General features: G+C 44.7%; 1 protein-coding gene across 2 annotated transcripts in view; it reads right to left on the reverse strand.

Annotated features, from left to right (window-relative positions):
• Nucleotides 1-383: 383 nt before the first annotated feature.
• Nucleotides 384-23,426, reverse strand: part of tfap2c (transcription factor AP-2 gamma (activating enhancer binding protein 2 gamma)) — a 58,700-nt gene continuing 35,657 nt past the window's right edge. For both annotated transcript variants that reach the window (XM_063041552.1, XM_063041551.1), the window contains exons 4-7: nucleotides 19,729-19,954; nucleotides 10,207-10,325; nucleotides 8,863-9,004; nucleotides 384-3,452 (exon numbers count right to left, since the gene is read on the reverse strand). In XM_063041552.1, the coding sequence (XP_062897622.1) occupies nucleotides 3,161-3,452; nucleotides 8,863-9,004; nucleotides 10,207-10,325; nucleotides 19,729-19,954 (779 nt within the window). In that variant the 3' untranslated portion in view covers nucleotides 384-3,160. The remainder of the gene's footprint in view (nucleotides 3,453-8,862; nucleotides 9,005-10,206; nucleotides 10,326-19,728; nucleotides 19,955-23,426) is intronic.

Consider the following 23,426-nt stretch of genomic DNA (forward strand, 5'->3'; position numbering starts at 1 on the left):
TGCAATAGATAAAACATGCAAGAAATCCTGAACAGGTCTCACACGCATGCTTCCCAAAGTCAAGACCTTCCTAGACCACATTAACTGTATTCGCTTCCAAGCAGAAACTTAACTAGTGGGAGGCTAAGGATCACCAGAAGCTCAAGGGTTTAATTTTGGAGTGGCCATTGAGTTTCCATTTACCCCACTATCCTTCAAAAGAAACAGCAGCTGGGTCAACATGAGAGCTGGGATCAAACTCACATGTGCCCCCACTGGTCTTTGATTTGACCCAATTCTCAGTCCCAAATTACAGAAGGAAAGGCCAGACAGGTGAGCAGACACTGGTTTAAATTCAGAATATTATCTTTATTCTTTCTCATTTGACATTATATTACAGAACTGAGACACCAAATCCACACTTCAGAAGCTGCATCTAGACATCCATCCGTTTAAAATTCACTGACAAAAGTTTTAAGAAAACTGACCCACTGGATTTACAGAAAGTACCTTACAACTCACACCAAGAATAATTATTGCTTTCTCCACAACCCCCCACCCCTCCCAACCGCCAGAAGAGTCAGGTGAGTTTTGAGGAAGAACACACATTCAAGCAGACATTAATACCCTGTTTTGTGTTTCTTCTTGTAACTGTGCAGGAACACGAAAGGAGTTATATCCTAGCTTACCCATTACCAGGGAAACACTTCTCCATAATAACAGGAAAATGGGAAGACTAAACCCTATTTACAAGAGGTAAACGAGCTTTTCTTAAAAAAGGTTTCAAAGTTGCACCATATTTACATTACCCATTAAATTACACATAAATAAATATGTACATTCAAAACACTGTTCCCTTTTTACCCTGTAAAGGAAACTCTCCCAAAGACTGATTAAAGACTCTCTTAAAATACGAGTGTGTCGATACCCAATTTTCAAGTAGGTTTGTAACTGGGCAGAGTTTGGCCTCCAGACAACAAATGTTTAGCTGACAATCCAGAGGGCACGCAAGATCATCCGGCAAGGTCAGTAGCAGAGTTGAGCAGACTTCCACCTGCAGACTTGTCAGAATTGTCACAGGTCAGTCAGCACTTTGATCAGCGTAGAGACAGGTGCATCTGACTTGCTTTTGAGAACCACAAGCCTGGACTGTGGGCATCGCCATTGCAATGGTCATTATAAGCCTGGAAGATCATTGTTAGCCAGAATTAAAACCAAACTGGAGAGGCTCTTCCTGAGATACTTTCAGATGCTTGGTCTTTGGCTCAGAGGTGTTAATCCCTTTAAAGTCAGCTCCATCAAAACAGGAATTTTAGACAAAGCTTCAATCCAGTCCCAGTTCAACATCTCCTTTTCACACAAGCAGCAAGCAGGAGGGCATTTGGCTACCATCTCCTTCCAGACTGTGTTAGCAGCAGCAGTGAGCTGTGTAGCTGTTCTCTCAGCTCTGCGAGATCAGGTTTAATAGCCGAAATTTAAGATTTAGTGGCAGACTCAGAAATTACTATGAAAATTAGTTACTCACATTATAAAACTGCAGGAAAATATACTTGTACATGATTGTATTGTATTCCTCAGCTAGATATATTAGCCAGACTGCCCTAACCAGTTTATGTAAGTAGGTTAACACCCCTCTCAAGTACTTCTCAATAATTTCATCTGTATTTTCTTGCTCAAACATGCTGACTTTGTTTTAAAATAATTCCAAGCCTGCTCCACCTGTGGAACAAGAGTCAATTAAAAAGATTGAACCTACCTTACAATGTGAGCAATGGAACTTAAGCTGTGTTATTAACAGAGTCGCTGGCACAGCATTGCACACTGAGCTACCCTGCCGATACATGTACACTTCCCACCTTGGCCTTGGCAGAGCTTTCAAAACAGACCATTAAATTTTGTTGTAAGGAATGGATTTGGTCTGCTCCAAAAGGAGTCCAACTGAGAATGACTTTGTAACTGGATGGAAGTGAAGAGAGTTCACATTTACACAGCACCCAAATGATGGGCATTGGAAATGTGCTCAGAGCACAGTTAAATTGCAAGTCCCTGACTAAAGCCCACCAAGTAAGCTGTCCAAAGGGACTGATTAAACCCAGTGGGGTGCAATGAGAAGAGATCCAAGAAAGTACTGAAGACTAGAAAACCCTCCTTCCTGACCTGAATGGGCTGCGGATTCGGTCTATAATAGGAGCTGGCATCGAACTGCTCAAAAAAGTTCAATCTGCTTGGTCTCCAGTGCTCAGGGTACCAAAAGTCAACTAGCAGTAAATGGAGAGCATGAAACATCATTCTGCTTTCCTCCAGGTGTTTTTGAACACAACCTATATCTTAAGTAAAGCATGTTGGGGAGCCCCTGTGTGTTAGCAAATAAACATGTGGCCCAGCCTAAGATACTAATGTCCAGCAAACTGTTCATGTCAGCTTTCTGGGCTTTAGACCCAGAAAGACAGACAGGACAGCTTCTAACCACAGGCATCACAGCAAGATCCTGTGACTACATGCCCTCTTCCAACAATGTGACACCATTTAGGCGTGTCTTCCCATCTTCCTCGAGGGCTCCGTCTCATTGTCCCTGATGTTAGCGAAGCTGGGAGTCGCTCTGCTTATTACTATCTGGGAAAAGTCAGCAAAGTTACTGGGAGACAGCTTTGCCAGGTACAGTGCAAGTAAAAGGGCCCTAAAAACTAAACTTATGGCTTCATCATAGGGCAGTAGCTTCTCCTCTTCTCCCCCTGCAGATTCACCAACACATACAACAAAGCTGGAATCACAGTTGGGGAAGAAGCTTGGAGTCAGTGCTTAGGGGTACAATGCAACTGACCCTGCTTTGGGAGAGGTGCTCAAGTAGAATATACCTTAGGGCTGAGGCCTTCAATAAACTTCTGGCAATGGAAGCATGGCTGTTTCATTGACAGTTACCCCAGCAAAAGTGACCTCCTGCCCAGAGTCACATGATGTTGGAGGTGCCAAACGGATTTGATACCTGGAGCATGAATAAAATGGTTGATCGTGGAGGCATAGTGCATATCTGCAGCCCTGCAAATCAAAATTAGCAGGAGTTTAGTCCAGCCCTTTGGCTATTGGGTGCCATTGCTGTTGCTGGTTTGAGGAAGTTCAGGTTGTCCCAGAGACAAAGAAGGGGAGAGGAGGGTTAAAAGTCCATGGATTCAGGGCCAGTAGCTCATTTCCTGTGCTTTTCATCTTTGTCCACAGTTTTATTTGGGTTGTTGTCCTGGGAGTTCTGGCCACTGTTGGCCATATACACTTTGTCCAAGGCCTTCACCGCTTCGTTCAGGTAATTCTGCAGCGAGGACATGGCAGCGCATATGGCAGGGCTCCCGAAGCCATGCGTGATGAGGCTGAAGTGGGTCAGGCAGCTCTGGATTTCAGGATCCAGGATTGGACTGGGCCGGGCATTTCCCAGGGGCGACCGATCCTGAGTCAACATGTCCATGAACTCTTTAAAGATTTGCCTGCAAACAGAAAAGAAAGGGACAATTGTTAATTCATTCTATGTACAATCACTGGAGAACAAGACTGAGGGTCCAAGAACACATTTGCTGCATCGGAGGGAAATGGGGAATTGCTGCCTTGTGTCTCACAGAGACATGGCTCATCTCAGACATACTAGATACATCAGTAAGACCCAAGGGATTCTCAAAACACCGGAAGGACTGGACCAATTTAGAGAAGGCAAAAAGTGGGGATCAGTGTTTCATGATAAAATCTTTGTAGAGCTCAGACATAATGGTTTTTAAAACATTAGAATTTTTTTTTTTGATAAGAACAGGCTATTCAGCCTAACAAAGTTTGTCAAATTCCTAAACAACAGGAATTCTGCAGATGCTGGAAATTCAAGCAACACACATAAAAGTTGCTGGTGAACGCAGCAGGCCAGGCAGCATCTCTAGGAAGAGGTGCAGTCGACGTTTCAGGCCGAGACCCTTCGTCAGGATGTGTGTTGCTTGCCAAATTCCTATTCACATAGTGTTGAAATAATTATTGACTTTAGATTTTAAAGTCTCTAGGGCACTCTCAACTACAGAGCTAGGTAGTTTTTATCCATGTGTCCACAATTCGCCATGTAAAGTGTGTCCTGATGTTAGTCTGAATTCTCCTTTTAACCTGTCTCCACCGATGGCCCCGTGTCCTCACTGATGGATTAATTTTGAGGTAGCAGCTGGCACCCACCTTACTTACACATAGAACATAGAAATCTACAGCACATTACAGGCCCTTTGGCCCATAGTGTTGTGCGGGTCATGTAACCTACTCTACAGACTGCCAAGAATTTCAAAGCCCTCTACCTCCCTAAGCTCCATGTACCTATCTAAGAGGCTCTTAAAAGACCCTATTGAATCCACTTCCACCACCGCCGCCGGCAGTGCATTCCACGCACCCACCACTGTGTCAAAAACTTACTCCAGACATCCCGTCAATACCCATTTCCAAGCACCTTAAAACTATGCTCCTTGTGTTAGCCATTTCAGCCCAAAGGAAAAGCCTCTAGCTATCCACATGATCAATGCCCCTCATCATCTTGTACACCTCTATCAGGTCACCTCTCGTCCTCCATCAGTCCAAGTTCACTCAACCTGTTCTCATAAGGTATGCCATCCAACATCCTTGTAAATCTCCTCTGCAGTCTCTCTATAGTATCCACATCCTTCCTGTAGTGAGGTGACCAGAACTGAGCACAGTACTCCTGGTGAAGCCTGACCAAGGTCTTACATAGCTGTAACATTACCTCACGGGTCTTGAACTCAATCCCATGGTTGATGAAGGTCAACATACCAAATGCCACCGACCTCCATGCAGAATACGAACATCTACAACCACCCTTTGCCTTCTGTGGGCAAGCCAGTTCTGGATCCACAAAGCAAGGTCTCCCTGGATCCCATGCCTCCTTACTTTCTAAAGGAGTCTAGCATGGGGAACCTTATCAAATGCCTTACTGAAATCCATATACACTACATCTACTGCTCTACCTTCAATGCATTTTGTTACATCCTCAAAGAATTCAATCAGGCTTGTAAGGCACGAACTGCCCTTGACAAAGCCTTGTTGACTATCCATAATCACATTATGCCTCCCCAAATGCTCGCAAGTTCTGCCCCTCAGGATCTTCAACAGTTGGCCCATCACTGAAGTCAGACTCATTGGTCTATAATTTCCTGGGTTATCTCTACTCCCTTTCTTGAACAAGGGAACAACATTTGCAACCTTCCAATCCTCCGGTACTTCTCCCATCTCTATTGATGATGAAAAGATCTCAAGAGGCTCAGCAATCTCCTCCCTCACTTCCCACAGTAACTTGGAGTATATCTTGTCCAGTCCCAGCAATTTATCTAACTTAATACTTTTCAAAAGCTCCAGCACATCCTCTTTCTTAATGTCTTTATGCTCAAGTGTTTCAGTCCTCTGTTAGTCATTCCCATAATTGCCAAAGTCTTTTTTCCTGGTGAATACTGAAGCAAAGTATTCATGAAATACCTCCTCGGACTCCATGCACACATTTCCACATCATACCTGATTGGTCCTGTTCTCACACAACTCTTGCTCTTCACATACACTTTATCATGTCTCCTTTCATTCTACATCTACTTGAGCTAAGAAAGATGCAAGTCTTTCAATCTTTCTTCATAGTCCATACCCTGCAGACCTGGAATGAGTCTAGTTGCCCTTCTCTGAACTCTCTCCAGTGCCTTCAGATCCCTCACAAAATATGAAGACCATAATTGTACACAGTACCCAAGGTGTGGCGTCACAGGTGCGATATACAGCTTAAGCAGAGTGTCTCTGGACTTGAATGTCACTGAGCATATTATAGAGCCCAACTTTCCATTAGCTTTCCAAATTGCGTCTGTGCATTGTCTAGATGTGATGGTGATGAGTCTACCAGAATGCCAAATCCTTCTCATACAGTGCACTTTCCAAGTCAAGACACCCCCCCCATATATCTATATTAATATTTCCATTTTCTATGAAATAGTTTACTTTTACTCACAATAAATTTCGTCTGCCATTTACCCATATCTGATTTTGTTCAGATCGAACTGTATTGATTTTGCTGCCTGAATGTTATCTGCCCGTCCCCCTAATTTTGTGTCATCGGCAAACTTTACTAGTTTATTTATTATGCACTTGTATTGTTAACGTAAATTAAAAACAGCAGTGGCCCTAAAACTGATCCCTGTGGAACCCCTCTTTTAACATCTTCTAGGTATGAAAATGATCCTCTCCCTATAACTCAAACACAAGGAAATCCTGATGAAGGGTCTCGGTCCGAAACGTCAACTGTACCTCTCTCACCATAACTCATTGTTTTTGAGCCAATTCTGCACCCATTCACACCTTACCCTGAATCTCTACCTCCTGTAATTTGATTATTAACTTCTTGTGGAGTACCTTGTCAAAAGCCTTGTGAAAATCCAAGTAAATGATATAAACTGCCCTATTATCATAAATTTTAGTTACCTCTTCATAGAAATCCACCATTTTAGGAAAACACAACTTCCCTTTCTGAACCCATACTGGTTTTCTGCTAACATGCCTGTTCTTATCAGCTGCTTTTCCCTCTCATTCACACGCTTGTTCTCCCAATCTGGAACATCTTAGGATGAAGTGCTGACCATTCTACTTACCAAGGGAGTTCTCCTCAGTGATCCTGACCTCAGTTCACATACAGCTGTCGACGTATTGACTGTTGCAATTACGGACAAGAAACAGCCTACCCAGCACCTTTCAAATCATTGTCAGGGACTTCAGTCAGGCTTTTTGAAGAAATCTCTGCCCAAATATCACCAACATGTCGCCTCCAGCACAAGGGGCCCCAACATGCAGTACTTGACCACTGTTATACTGTGATTAGGAATCCCGCCTCTAGACTGCATTTCAGGAAATCTGGTCTGGCTATCCTCCTCCTACCAGCAAACAGGCAGAGGCTAAAGAGCACGACTCCAGACACAAGGAAAACTAAGAGGCAGCTGTGGGACGCAGAGGAGCAGCTATGGGATTGCTTCAAGGCAGTGGACTAGGCCACATTCAAGATCTCAGAGGATGTGAATGAATACACCATGGTTGTCATGGACTTTACAAATAGAGTCACAGACAAGTGTGTCCTCACAAAATAATTCAGGGTCTCCCCCAACCAGAAGCCCTGGATATACTATCAGATCCACAACCTACTGAGAGCCAGGTCAGTTGCATTCAGGTCTGACAACCAAGTAAAATACAAGATGTCTAGGTATGACCTCCAAAAAAAAAACATAACCACCTCACATGTGAAGTGGCAATTCTGGACCAAATTTCAATCAATGAAGGATGCTCAACAGCTGTGACAGGGCTTGAATGCCATCATCTCCTACAAAGTGAAACCAGGCAACATAGGTGACCAGGTTTTACTCCCAGATGAGCTCAATGCCTTCTATGCTTGCCTTGACCATCAAAACATGAAGGAGCCTTCACGAACTCCTACAGCCCCCAATGATCCTGCTATTTCCATCTTTGAGGGCGACACGAGAGCATTCTTCAGGAGGGTGAACCCATGGAAGGCAGTCCAGCTGGCTGTACCAAAGACCTGTGCTGATGAACTGGCTGGAACGTTCACTGTTACCTTTAACCTCTGGCTTTTGCAGTCTGAGGTACCCACCTGCTTCAAGCAGTATTCAGTTATATTGGTGATTAAGAAGAACCAGCCTCAATGACCATCATCCAGTAGCACTTACAGCCACTGAGATGAAGTGCTTCGAGAGGTTGGTCACTGTGATCAATTTCAATTTGCCCACCATCACAACAGGACAACCATAGATGCCATTTCATTGGGTCTTCACTCAATCCTGGAATATCTAGACAACAAAGATGCATAAATCAGGATGCTCTTTATCGACTACAGCTTGGCATTCAATACTATCATCCCTTCAGAACTAATATGCTTCAAAGACCTTGGTCTCAACACCTCCTTGTGCAACTGAATCCACGATTTCCTCACTTGCAGACCCCAGTCAGCTCAGATTGGGAACAACATCTCCGCCAAACCACCATCAGCACAGGTGCACCACAAGGCTGTGTGCTTAGACCCCTGCTCTACTTGTTTTACACTTCTGACTGTGGCGAAGTATAGCTCCGATGCCATATTCAAGTTTGCTGAGGATACCGCTGTCATTGGCTGAATCAAAGGGTGACAAATCCACATATAGGAGGGAAATTGAAAATCTCACTCAACATCAGCAAGACCAAGGTGCTGATTATTAATTTCAGGAGAAGGAAGCCGGACGTCCATGACCCTGCCCTCGTCGGGGGATCGGAGGTAGAAAGGGTCAGCAATTTTCAATTCCTCGCCGTTATCATTCCAGAGGGTCTGACCCAGGCCCAGCACCCGAGTGCCGGTGCGGGAAACGAGGCGGAAGCATTCGTAAACATGTTCAGCGGCAAGTACTGAGTGGATGATCCATCTCGACCTCCTCGAGATCCCCATCATCGCAGAAGCCAGTCTTCAACCAATTTAGTTCAGTTTTCATAATATCAAGAAATACTTGAGAGCACTAGATACAGCAAAGACTATAGAACTAGACCGATGCTGAAGGCCTGCACTCCAGAACTACCTTCACCACAGCTAGGCTGATCCAGGACCCACCCATCGATGTGAATATTTACCCAGGCATCTCCTGCTCAGGATGAATCCAAACGAATTACGGCCCCCTCAGCCCATTCTCAAAATGTTGGCAAGCATCACTGATATTCCCTCTGAGTACCATTTCCTCACCATAGGACTTCCACTCAACCAGCACACAGGTGTCAGGAAAGGTTGTTCTAATTTAATCGTTCAGACATTTCAAACCTCATGTCCCATTTCTGCCCACCATCTCAAGAGGCAAAACTTACTTGGCCGCAAGGAGCATGCTTTTCCGGCTGGCGATTTCATTCCGGTCTATGTGTTGTCGGGTCAGGTACTCTGCCGCTGCTTTCGCGGGGAACTCGGTCTCACAGACGTAACCAAAATCACGGGCGAGGTGCACAGCTTCCCCTAGGGGTAAAGTATTACATCGAATTGGCAACAGGCAGATCCTAGACTTGGGTGTAGGTCTATAGGATATAGGGTGTAGTAGTACAGATCTTTAATTCCCCGAAAGTGGTGTCACAGATAGATAGGTTTGTAAAGAGCGCTTTCATAAATCAGAGTATTGAATACAGGAGTTGGGAATGTTATGGTAAGGTTATGCAAGATGTTGCTGAGGCCAAATTTAGAGTATTATGTGCAGTTCTGGTCACCTGCCTACAGGAAAAATATCCATAAGTTTACAGAGATGTTGCCGGCTCTTGAAGACCCGAGTTACAGGGAAATGTCGAATAGGTTCGGACTTTATTCTCTGGAGCACAGGAGAATGACGGAACATTTTGATAAAGGTATACAAGATTCTTAACAGTGTGGAGGAGCAGAAGGATTTTGTGGTCCACAACCCTCAAAGCTGCCATGCAGGTATATCACCTTGGTTAAGTTGGCACATGGTGTGTTGGCCTTCACTAATCGGGGATTGAGTTCGAGAGCCGTGAGATAACGTTCAGCTCTACAAAACTTTGGTTCGACCATACTTGGAGTGTTGTGCTCAGTTCCGGTCACATTACAGGAAAGATATGGAAGCTTTAGAGAAGGTGCAGCGGACATTTACTAGGATGTTGCCTAGATTGAGATTATTACTTAAGGATATGTTGAGTGAGTTAGCGCTTTTCTCTTTGAAGCAAAGAATAAGAAGTGCCCTGATAGAGGTGTATAACAGGCATTGATAGAATTGACAGCATCTCCCCCCACCCCCGAGCGGAAATGGCCAGTAAGGGAAGGCATTACTTTAAAGTGTTTGGAGGAAAATATGCGGGGGTCGGGGGGCGGTGGTGAGGAATGTCAGGAGTGTTTTTATTTTACAGAGATGGGTGCATGGAACACACTGCCAGGAGTGATGGTAGAGACAGGCACACGAAAAATGGAAGGCTATGTGGGAGGAAAGAGTTAGATTTATATTAGAGTAGGTTAAAAGGATCACCACAACCCTGTGAGCCAAAGGGCCTGTACTCTGCTGTACTGTTCCGTGTTCTATATGAACACGAGCTCTGTCCGGGTCAGTGTTTAGTCAGGAACGTTCCCAAGGAAGATCCTGGGAAATGGGCTCACCTCAGAGCAGAGATATTGCCCAGGCGTTCAATTCCAAAGTAAGTATAATGAGACCGACGTACCTTCCACAAGAGAAGTCAGTAGGGTCACATTGGCTGCTTTTCGTCTCCCAGCAGGAAGGTTTAAACCAATCTTGTCAAGCCTTTCCCGTAACGACCTTCCTCCATTTTTTGACTTCGCTCTGCAGGTAAAGCAATTTTGTAGGTTTATTTCTGAATGCCACAAAGTTTGTGCCATTTCACAAGAGGTGAGCTTGGACTCTCCCCCTTCTGCCCTGTGGGGCTCAGAATGTGCCACTATGCTGCCAGTCCACCTCACCTCATCATAAGTTGGGCTCAGTAAACCCATGATAGAGGGAATGACCAAAACTAGCAGCCGACAGCCTTATCACAAAGCAACACATTCTACTCATGAAACCAGACCCAACTATAGCACCAAGATCAGCTCGTGTCCTCTATCTCTGCTCACACTTGCCTTGCAGAATAATAGGAGGATCTTCAAAAAATGGTTAATCACTAGCTCGGGCTTTTCTCTTCATAGTAAAGGAGGACGAGAGGCAACTTTTAAGGTGTTTTCCCCCAGGACAACAATGGCTAGTACCAGAGGGCATCGTTTTAAGGTGAGTGGAGGAAAGTTTAGGGGAGATGCCAGTTTTTTGTAAGCAAGAGTGGTGGGTGCCTGCAATGCACTGCCAGGGATGGTGATAGAGGCAGATATATTAGGGGCATTGAAGTGACTCTTAAGATAAGCACACGAATGAAAGAAATATGGAGGGCTATGTGAGAGGGAAGTGTTATACTGATCTTTGAGTCAGTTAAAAGGTTCGCACAACATTATGAGCCAAAGGGCCCCAAATTGTTTCATGTTCAATCTATATCCACATTTACACAAGTGATAGCGGATTAGCAACGAAAACTGAGCGCTGTCAATGCACAAGTGATAAGGAAGGACAGAATAAAAATGTAAGAGCCAGGAGGCCACTCAGCCCCTCATGCCTGCCCTCACAGCAAGATCACGGCTGATCTTTACCGTAGCACTATCTTTTGCACTAACCCCACATGCATTGATTGTATCTTTTCATATCTATCCAGGACCACAAACACTAACCAAAACAGTCAAAGCAATGGCCACCCCAGCAGAACGTTCGCTATTTTTCTGATGAAAGCTCAAGAGCATCACATTTTCCCAGAACAATGGGCAACCGATCAACAAAAGTTCACATGTTAAGGGATTTTGTGATACCGACCTGGGGAGATTCTGTCTGTAACTGACTGGTTAGAAACATAGAAAACATACAGCACAATACAGGCCCTTTGGCCCACAAAGCTGTGCTGAACATGTCCCTACCTTAGAACTACCTAGGCTTTACCTATTGCCCTCTATGTTGACCCCACTTGAAACGCCTCAGGATCTTTATGCAACCCAGACTGCTCGGGGGAATTTTACAGCACAGAATCAGACCCTTTGACCCTACAGATCACTGCTCCACACGACCTTTCTCCCATAATAATTCACAAGCCCCGGTCAGAATCCATTCCCTTCCTCAGGCCAGTTACTTCTAAATGAAGACATGACAGGGTTGTTTCAGAGAACATTTTGGTCCTCTCAAATGATCAAGATAGAAAATGAAGTTTAAACCCAAACAACAGATCCTGCCATATGTAAACTTTAAGGAAGTTCCTTCAGAGATTAATTCATCCCATTTCCCCTGCCTTTCAACACTTCTCTCTTTTTATCAATGATCTTTTATTAGCCGGGCCCCATTCCAAATCCTATTAAGTTATTGTAATTTCTTTACATTTTCTCTCATTCCTATGCCAATCAGGTTCTTTTATTCAACACCCTATCTTTGTTCAGAGGACAAACTCCACTTTGCCTACTCAAGATGTTATTGTCATTCTTCAGTACACTTATGTATAGGGGAACGAAATGATTGTTATTCTGGTTCCGATGCAGCATAACAAGCACAATAAAGTATAAAGAACACAAATAGAAAAACAATCCTACAAAACACAATGTACAAGTAACTGTTCTAATCAGTATGCAGACTGATTATATGTACTTCAAGTGACATTAGGTGATGTGTACATAGAGGAGAGGGGTGGAGGTGATCAGCCTGACAGCTTGGGGGAAAAGTAACTTTGAGTCCAGTGATCCTGGAATTTATTTATTTATAAAGCTACAGTGCAGAGTCAGACCTTTCTGGCCCTTCGAGCCATGCTGTCCAGCAATCCCGATTTAACCCTTGCCTAATCATGAGACAATTACAATGATCAATTAACCTTTGCACTGTGGGAGGAAACCGGTCATAGGGAGATGGTACAAACTCCTTAGAGGCCGTGATGGGAATTGAACTCGGGTCACCTGTACTGCAAAGTGTTGTGCTAACCATTGCTGTACCGTGCTGGCCTAAATGGTTGCTGCAACCCACATGTCCTTTTTCATTTGTCCAATCAAAGCATTAACCCAGGCCCTTCTATTGCATTTCATGTGCCAATGCCAACAGGAGGTTGCAATATTATACAATCTTCCTTTTATAATCTTCCTACTCTTCTTTATTTGCAAGTTTCACATTATTTACAGGTTTCAAAATTGTGCCAACTGCACCAACCCAACTTCTCGCCTTCAAAAGCAGCAGTCTCTTTGAACTGTTATTAAAGCACAATGGCTATTTGCCACTCGGTTTGCTCGGCCTTCAGGCTAATGCTGTTCATTATGTATGACAGGCAACAAGTTGATATTTTTGTTCCATAAAATACAATCAGAAGTCCATCTGCTTAACGTCACCTCGTCATTAACGAGTCAGAATTTCAGACAACTTTATGCAGCACTCCATGGGCTACATGCTTTGAGGTAGTTTTCTGGGTAGTATCAAATTGCTCAAACATTTCCTGCCCATTGCACTTGCTTTCATCAGACGTGCTGGAATGATTTCCTTCTCAGAGCAACCCTTGCTTTAAGCATTATTACAGACGTCACTTTCATCCAACCCATACCTCACAAGGCATATGCCAACCAATCAGGTTCTGTGGTGCTGCTGTTTTCACTAGTTATGTGAATTAGAATCTCCCTAAACTGGTCTTAATCCAGTCTTGACAACTCGGCCCAGGAAGTTATGTCTTCCCTTTCAGCTTCTCTCCATCACTCATCTAATCTAACCCCAGCTACCCAAATCAAGGCTTCCAACAACCTGCCTCCCCACTAATCACATCTCATCCTCAGCCCATATATAGATTCCTCCCATTCCATAACATTAACCCTTCCTAATCCTCAGCCCAAACTTTACTAGCTTTCCTCCTCAAGCCCTGCACTAGCACAGCACATGGAAGTCCCCTGGCTTTATGCAAAGTTAATGCACTGAGACTGACGTCTCCATCACCACAAGGTTTCCAACTGCCGATCCCTCCACCCAAGTAGCTTTCTCCTTACTACCCAGCAGCTGACCTATGCACAAAGGGCACCAAGAAAATGCTATGATTTATTCTCAATTCCATGCCTATTTAGTCAGGGACCCATGAATGGTCCACGAGTCCTTGAACACTACCTCACTGCTTTGATCTTCTTTCTGCACTAGAGTCATAGAGCATTACAGCACAAAACAGGCCATTTGGACCATCTAATCCATGTCAAACTATTTTCTAGTTTCATCATCCTGCATCTGGCCCATCGCCCTCCCTACCTCTCCCATCCATGTACCTATCCAAACTTCTTAAATCGAGCCTGCATCCACTGGCAGCTCGTTCCACACTCTCACCACCCCGAGTGAAGTTAACCCTCAGGTTCCACTTAAATATTTCTCCTTTCACCATTAACCCATAACCTCTAATTAGAGTCTCACCCAACCTCAGTTGGAAAAGTCCACTTGCATTTACTAATTTATTTGTATTTATATCTATTTTATACATTTCTTATTGCAACTTAGAGCAATATGTTAATATATATGTCTCTGCACTACTGCAGCATAACAAATTTCATAGCATTTGTCAGATAATAAATCTGATTCTGATTAGTTTTCCCCAGGTTATTTGCATTTCACTTCCTGATTAATTGTTCCTACCACAAATGTTTAAAGGACCGGACTGTTTCCCAGATTTTTCCCCTCCCTTCTTACAGAACACTGATGACACTGGGAGCAATCCAGTTCTTTGAAACTATTGCTGTGTCAAAGAGAAGAGAAAGATTGTAGAATGCACACTGCTCCTCTCCCACCTGGGTGATCATGGGGGTATTGCCAGCTTTGCTGGCACTACCGCCATCTACTTTCAGCTGACAGAGGCTGTGGGTTTGGGAGTGACTGTTTAAAACTACAGTTCAGATAGGTATCCCAGTTAACCTTGACTTCCACAACTTTGGCAAAGTTCTCTTTCTGAGCAAAACCATACAGTGTGTCTTTACACTTTGGTCACACTTTCAGCCTCCATCCAGGGAGCCCACTTGTGCAAAAACAGGTACACACACACACACACACACACACACACACACAGAGCAACCGAGCTAACTGTGCACTTGATGCACTTGCTCCACACGGACCCACTCTCCAACACCTCAGTTTTATGTAGCTGAGGATTATTGCAACTTCCACCAATCCTCAGCAACATTCCACCCTTCCCCCTCCACCCCAAAATATGAAGAGCTGCTAATTCAATTCACACTTTTTGGCTGCTGTGTCAGCTTTGTGAAATACCAGACAAGCCTCATAAGAAAAGTGTTCTATTGAAATACACCACTCTGACTGGTAGTGACTAAGAGCATAGGAATTCAAAAAAAAACAGGACAAGGCCTATCACGCTTGCATATCAGCCCAACCTACTGCCTTCTCATATACTTTAACTACCCCTGCCAACATTGATCTGCTATTCAAACACATCTGTAATTGTGTTGTTCATCAAACTTCCTCGGGAATGCATCTTGCAGCACAAAAGATAATCTCCAAATCCAGCTATATTATACTTAGATTGTGACCCTTGGGATTTGAGCCAGTGACAACAGTGAATGATTTGCTTAGATTGGTTTTGTTGATGGAACTAACCCTGCCTTTTCAGCACTTATTTATATTCCTGTATTGGAGACTGCGTTAAATCCCCATCAAGAGCAAGACTTTAGTGATTTAAAAAAAACAGCACAGCCACCTGCTGGAAATTTCTGAAATTTGCTAACAGCCCATTTAAAGAGCACACTTCAAGAATAAAGTTCAAAGTAAATTTATTATCAAAGTACATACATGTCACCATATACAACCCTGAGATTCAATTTCCTGCGGGCATACTCAATAAATCCATAATGGAATAATAACCATAACAGAATCAATGAGAACGCACCAACCTGGGTGTTCAACCAGTGTACAAAAGACACAAGCTGCACATACAAAGAGAAAGAAAGAAAGAAATAGTAATTAATAAATAATGAGAACATGAGATGAAGAGTCATTGAAAGTGAGTTCATAGGTTATGCGAACAGTTCAGAGATGGAGCGAGCGATGTTCTTCCCTCTGGTAGTTCAAAGACTGATGATTGAGAAGTAATAACTTCCTGAAGCTAGTGGTGTGAGTCCTGAGGCTCCTGTACCACCACCTGTATAGTACTGTAATTTTATCTATTACACAGTACTGTCACAAAAAAAAAACAAATTTCATGTCACGAGGGATGAAGAAGCTGATTCTGATATGGGTCTCTATCATGAACTGCGAGGGAAAAGGGGTCAGGGAGTAGGGAATCATGGTTGGGAAAAAGGGGAAGGGGAGGGGAGGGAGCAGGAAGGACCAGAGAGGTCTTCAATAACCATCAATAAATCAATTGTTTGGAATCAGATTACTTTGCCTTGTGTCTCAGGACCGGGTGTGTCTGCACCCACACGCTCCCAACCCGACACCCTTCTGCTAGTTGTCCCACACTCCTCCCAAGACACTCCACCCTCACCGTTCCCAACATCCTGACTTGGTGTGCCTTTTGTTTTAAAATATATAGGGCAAGGCACCTCTACAACCCACACCTCCAATCTCTTCTCATTGATTGGAACAGTACAATGCAAGGCACAAAAAATTACTAAGTTACAATAATAAATAAATAAAAATAGTGGTCATGGTCTGTTCTGAAATCTGATGGCAGAGGGGAAGAAGCTGCTCCTAAAACATTTGAGTGTCTTCAGACTCCTGATCTTCTCCCTGATGGTAGCAATGAGAAGAGGCATTTCCAAGATGGTGAGGGTCCCTAATGATGAATGCCATCATCCTGAGGCATCGCCTATTGAAGATGTCCTCAACAGTGGGGAGGACCAGGTGGAGTGGCTGAGTTTACATGATGGAGCTGGCTGAGTTTACAATCCCCTGCAGCTTTTTCTGATCCCATGCATTGTCCCCTCCACAGCAGACAGCAATGTAACCGGATTTTCACTACGCAAGCGTAGAAATTAGCTAGGATGTTTGGTTGTATACAGAATTGCCTCAAACTCCAAATAAGAGCATAAATGCATCCACAGTTTGGATCTAGGTTAGATCTATGAAGATGCTGACACCCAGAAACTTGAAACTGCTCCTCCTTTCCATTGCAGACCCTTTGAGGATTGGTCTGCATTTCCTTGACTTCCCCTTCCTGAAGCTCACGATCAGTTTCTTGGTCTTGCTCGTGTTGAGTGCAAAACCACTCAACCAGCCATTCTCACTCCTGTACGCTTCCTCGTCACCATCTGAGACTCTGCTAACAGCAGTTGTGCCACGAAATTTACAGATGGTGCTCAAGTATGCACAGCTACACAGTCGTGGCTGTGCAGAGAGTAAAGCAGCGGGCCAAGCACACATCCTTGAGGTGTGCTTGTGTTGATTAACGAGGAGGAGAAAGGCTAATCTATGATCCAGGCTGACTGTCTCCCAACCAGAGGTTGGTCAGATAACTGGTCGCTGTAGATTGTGCCTCATGTGTAGTTGAGTGGTTGTCTGGAGGGAGTCAATGGGAATGCGGGAAATGACACGATTAGTGTTGACGCATGCTCAATGATCGATGGACTCAATGGGCCAGAAATAGTGGCAGTACAGCCTCCCAAGTGTGGTGAACCAGGTCCAACTAATTCACCCTTCGATCAACCAGTCCGACCCTGTCAGGCTGCTTGCCCAACACCCAGTCCCAAAGCTGTTTAAACTGCAGCCAAGCAAACATTGGAACAACTGAAACCATTGTTTTGGACTCCACCAGTTCCCCGATTCTGTCCCTCTCACTGGCAAGCAGCTGAAGTTCACCACTGTCAGCAAACCTGGTTTTATAAAGAACTCGGGCGTGTTTCTAACCACACATCACTACTCCCACTCTCAAAAACTAACCAACTATATCCACCCCACGCCCACCCGATCTGCAGATGAAACCTTTATCCAAGCACCTGGGTGTGATTGTCAAAAACACTCCCATCTTCTACAAATACCTGGATTCACTTCAAATCTCCTTCACCCAGGCTAACTCACAGTGGCATTTGCTCAGGGGCCTCATCTTAAACCCTTGATTTCTATCATACACACTACCATCACCCCCTGCCACAATTATCCTTTGCCCACCACCCTCTGACACTAAGCACCTCCTTAGCTCCTTTTTGCTGACCCCTGACCCCTTTCCCATTCACTATGGTCTGACAGTGGTTCTCAGAATGTCTGAATTAGAGGCTGCAGCCCCTGAGCTCCTTCAACCCGCTTGTCTATTTCACATGCTCATCACATTCCATCACCTCCGGCACCCCCATCTTTAATTTCCCCACAACAATTCTGAGGCTCCAACTTATCAATGCATCTGGAAATCCCAGCACATCAAGACATTCTCATTTATCCACAGCACATGTTATGTCTTCAAAGAATTAATGAACTGGTCAAATGTGACACCTCTTCCACTAAACCGTGTTGACTTGGCCCAGTTACCTTTAGTTTTCCCAGTACTCTATTACAACTTTTAATAATTGTCTCTAACATTCCACCCCCCCCACCAGATGAATACTGAGCTAACTGCTGTTTCTCCACTTCATCATCAACCTTACTTGAATAACGGAGTTCACTTTGCTCCTTCCAATCTAATGGAATCTTGTCCAATCTAGAGAACAGTGGAAGATTAAACTAATGCATCATTGACCCCCAATGGCCAATTTCCTTTCCCACTGCGCAATACAAGTATAGCTCGTTGTCTGGTTGGTTCTGGAGAATGCTGACCCAAAAAAACTAGCAAAAACCCTTCATAAGCTCCTCAGTCCATTGCAGTTTTTCAATCTACACACATCACCACACCTTTAATAGGGTCTATTACTTCTGCTGTTATACTGCATCCTGTGGTGGGGTTACAGGTAGAAGGGTCTGACCGTGACGCAATGTCACACCTCCGTCGAACTGCTTGTACAACCCAATTTCCCGATCCAAAGCCATCCCTCCATTTAAGACAATTTTGAATTAACTCCCCCTTTTTGCTCTTGCCTGCATTCATATCCCCTCCCACGCTCCGGCAAGGGTCAACACATTCACCCATTAGTGGTTACCACTCCTGGAACCATGTTAAATTGAGACCCGTCACCCCAACACAAAGAACAACATTTTACAAAGAGCAGAAAGCTCTCATTTGTGAGGCATGATAACAGAGCAGTTAATATAATGCCATTGAAGCATAGGCAACTGGGGGTGTGTGGGGGGGGGCGGGGGGAGGTCACTTCCTGCCGCTGCCTGTGGAGTTTGTATATTCCCCCCCCCCCCAACGGCAGGGCTTTCCGCTGGGTGCTGCAGTTTTCCCCCACCTTCCAGAGACATACGGGTTAGTAGGCTAGTTGGGTGGCACGTGCTCATTAAGCTTGTTACCATGTTGTAACTCTAAAATTAAAAAATTATCGTCTTCCTTTCCGCAGATACCACAAAACCCCTGCTGCTTGACATATTACAAGGCAAAGTAGTCAAACAGGGTCCACAAGTTCAGCTCCTACAGTTAAGTCTTTAGAATCCAGACTGACGCTGCCCTGCGGTACAGGCAGTAGTCCAGGTTACGGATGGGAGTAAAACCTGTCAAATGTCACAGGCTATTGAGCACATTAGTCAAAGAGTGGTGCAGGGAGGAACTCAGCAGGTTATTTAAAGATTATTTAAGGGTTTATTTAAAGATACAGCATAGTAACAGGCCGCTTAGGCCCATGCCGCCCACTAACGCCCATAGTAACCAATCAGGTTAACCAATTAACCTGCTAACCCATACGTCTTTGGAGTGTGGGAGGAAACTGGAGCACCTGGAGGAAACCCACACATACAAACCTTACACAGACAGCAGCAGAATTGAACACAGATCGCTGGTGTTGTGACAGCATTACGCTAACCACTGCAGTACCATGCTGGTCGTTCCGATGTGGGCTGAGGCCCTTCATCAGGACTGGAAAGGAAAGATAAGAAACTTTTCTTCACATATCACCCACAGCATTCCAAAGCCAGCTCACTGATTCAGTGTCACACATTCACTTGATATGTCACAGCACCATTCATGCGTGCCCATACCCATTTGTACTGTTGCATCCCTCAGTTTTGAAGTAGTTCACCCCGCCCCCGTCAACAGGACACAGGAATGAATTAACCATTGACGCCCACTCACCTTCGCAGAACACCCCCGAGAAGGGAGGCGTTGAGACACTCGGGTGGGGCGAGGCGTCTCTGGACCTCGGCCACCGTCACCTTGTACTTCGACGTGGAGCTGAGGAGGGAGAGCCGGCCGGGGACTGAGCAAAACACCTCGTTGAGGTTTGTGACGCCACCGATCAGACCGTCCTTCTGATATGAGAGTGCCGCAAGTGCCATGCCCCTGGGTATCGTCACCGGTCCTTGGGAAGGGAGAAGAGTGAAGGCCAGGTTAGTCAAAGAACACTCAAAATTCAGATGGGCAGACAATGAAAAGCTGTGCACTTTTACACATTGCCAGCATATGGTCAAAGACAAAACCAGGAGTACATAGAACAACAGAACAGTACAGGCCCTTCCGCCCATGTTGTGTTGACCTTTTAACCTACTCTTAGATTAACCTAACACTTCTCTCCTACATAGCCTTCCACTTTTCCATCTATGGATCTAAGACTTTCCTGAATTTATCTGCCTCTAGCACCAGTTACTGCCAGGGCATTCCACAACCCCACAATTCTGTTTAAAAAAAAATAACTTTATCATCCCCTCTATACTTTCCTCCAATGATCTTAAAATTGTGCCACTTTGTATCAAATCATTTCCACCCTTGGAAAACATCTCCACACTATTCAATCTATGCCTCTTAGCTTGTGAACCTCTATCAAGATACCTCTCACCTCTATCTTTGCTCCAGAGAAAAGCCCTAGCTCACTCGACCTATCCTTATAAGACAAGTTCTCTAGTCCAGGCAGCTTTCCTGGTAAATCTTCTCTGCACCCTCGCTAAAGTAACTACATCATTCTTATAACAAAACAACCAGAACAGAACACGATATTCCAAGTGTGGTCTAACCATCTATTACCTTAAAGGCCAACATGCAATACACCTCAACAACCCTATCAGCTTGTGCAGGAACCCCAAGATCCCCGTTTCTTCACACTAAGTATCCTGCTTTCAGCCTTGTACTCTGCCTTCCAATGTGACCTTTCACAGCAACTCACTTCACAATTTTCTCTATTGAACTCCATCTGCCATTTCTCAGCTCAGCATCCTGTCAATGGTCCAAGAGAACAAACCCTAAAAAATTAAATGCAGCACAACTTTGAGTGTTGGAGCACAGGCAAAAGTTTAAATGGCATGTTGCATTATGGGGGTACATGTGCACGTGTGTTGTTACAGCAGATCCAGGGGTAGAAACCTCCTGACACTGGTGGAAGTGGACTGCCTGTGGCTATTTTGGGCAGCGGCTGAACAAACACGAACAGCTCCCTGTCAGCTGGATCAGGTAAGGTGTTAGGACAGGGACTCTTCCAGGGCAGGGGTGAAAGGGAACAAGGCAACCCTACTCTCCCAGCTTTGGGCTGAGTGCCTTCATTTTCACAGCCCAATCCAAGCTAGAGTGGGAAAAGAAACACTGCAGATCTCAACGCCAGTCTGGACAATGCCAGAAGGTACAAGTTGTGAAGAATGTTTATGTACCTTAAGCTGCTTTCCCCCCGCCCCACTCTCCCCTTCCTCAAAGTTGCCTGTTCACCGCTAAATTACCACTAATAGCAAACAGTCAATATTTTCACCAGTGTAGGGTCAACCCAGTTGAGTTCCTGACTCGTGTCTCCTCCATCCTGACTTTGGGCATTGAGTAGGTGAAGGTTCACCCTTCCAGCTGTCTGGGATTGCTCAGATCCCAAGCTGGTAGGTTAATGGGGCTGCATATATTATACTGGACATACCCCTGATACAAGTTGCTGAGAAGCTAATGAGCACGCAAGACCAAGAAATAGGAAGAATACAAATGAGATCGAGAGAGATGCCACAGATTCAAAGGGCTAAATGGCTTCCTTTTTGCTTCCAGAACCGAAGTATGCTTCCTTCTTCCTCTTGACTAGATGTTCCACCTTTCTGGTCAACCATGCCTTTCCCTGCCTCAAAGGGATCATAATTCATCTTCCCAATTAAATCCTATACTGTCTGTTTCTATCCTTATCCATTGCTATGCTAAAGGTCAGGGAGGCGTGCTTCACCACCTCTGAAATTCTCACCTACTGAGAGATCTGTCACCTGACCAGGTTCATTGCCTAGTACTGTACTACATGAAGTATGGCCTCCCCTCTAGTGCACCAGGAATCCACTCTCGGCAAACTTAAATCCTGTCCCATCTAAACCTTTACACTTTTACACCAATCAATTTAGGGAAGTTGAAGTCACCCATGACAACCCGGTTGTTTTTGCAACTTTCTGAAAACTGCCACCTGCTCTGCTCCTCAGTGTCCTAGGTAAAAGGAATTTCAATAAACTGTCTCCTCCACAAGATTAAAGGAGCTTTGAGGTCAAGTGTCCAACATTCCTCCTACACATTTCTGGGTCCAAGAGGAGCATCAGGCAGCATACAAGGAGCTCCTTGTTCTTCTCCATACAGAGTTAGAGTCCAGGCTGGCCCATAGGACACAGTTTAATATTGCATTACTGGGACAGCATACTAACTCCCAAGTGAGACACCAGAGAGTAGGATTTACGTACTACACCTTACTCAGGAATAACAGAATCAGGTTCAGTATCACCAGCATTATGAAATTTATGGCAACAATACGTGAGAAATAAACAAAAAACTCAATTACAGCAAGTGTACATAATGCTCTACTCGCATTATCAGCCAAGTAATTCATCCCTTTGGATGGTTCCTTCAGATACAAATATCTTCAAATCCCTGAGTGCCACAGTAAAGGGTTCGAGCATTTCGAGCCTGGACAAAGGACTGGCAATGCAAGGGTGTTGTGGGTGGTGATGTGTCCATGTACACATGGCCATCAACGTTGCTGCTGGGAGAGGCTGTAACTTTGGGAACGATGGTTTAGAAATGGCAGATCAAATTTCACAAACAAAACAGACCTCGGCCACAGCATGCTATGAGTGAACATTTCCGATCGTGCTGGGAGGTCGGGCTTCATGCCCTGGATGGTGTGAGCTTCTCGAATGGTGGAGCTGCTCCCATCCAGGGAAGTGGAATGTATTCGGCCACATTTCTATCTCGTACATGGTGGAAAGGCAGGTGGGTGCAGGAAAGCAGCTACTTGCCACAGGATACTCAACTTCAGGCCCATTCTGTAGCCACCATATTATCAACACAGTAACGTAGTGGTCAGCAGAACACTATTCCAGCGCCAATGACCAGGTTCAACTCCACCACAGCCTGTGAGGAGTTTGTATGTTCTCCCTGTGACTGCACAGATTTCCTCCGGGTGCTCCAGTTTCCTCCCACATTCAAGACTTATGAGTTGGTAGATCAATTCTTCACATGGTTGTAACCAAGCAAGATGGACTTGAACCAGAAACCATATTGTATTTATAAATAGCTACATAAAAATGGTGACTGGTCCAATGGAATTCATGATAGTCGACGACAGGAATGACATTGAATGTCAGAGGTAGGAGATAGGACTCTTTTTGGAGGTGGTCACTGCGGCACTTTTGTAACACGAATTAGCCCACGTCTGAATATCACTCTGGATTTTACTATATGCAGACATGGGTTGCCTTGTTTGCCGAGGAGCTGACAAAGGACATGAATAGTTTGTACTTGTTGGCAAACATCCACAGTTTGAACTTGCTGTTGGAGAAATGGTAGGTTGATGAGATAGCTGAAAGTGGTTGGGACACGGGACGTGACACTGTGGCCCA

The sequence above is a fragment of the Mobula hypostoma genome, chromosome 2 (assembly GCF_963921235.1).
Source record: "Mobula hypostoma chromosome 2, sMobHyp1.1, whole genome shotgun sequence".
NCBI lineage: Eukaryota > Metazoa > Chordata > Chondrichthyes > Myliobatiformes > Myliobatidae > Mobula > Mobula hypostoma.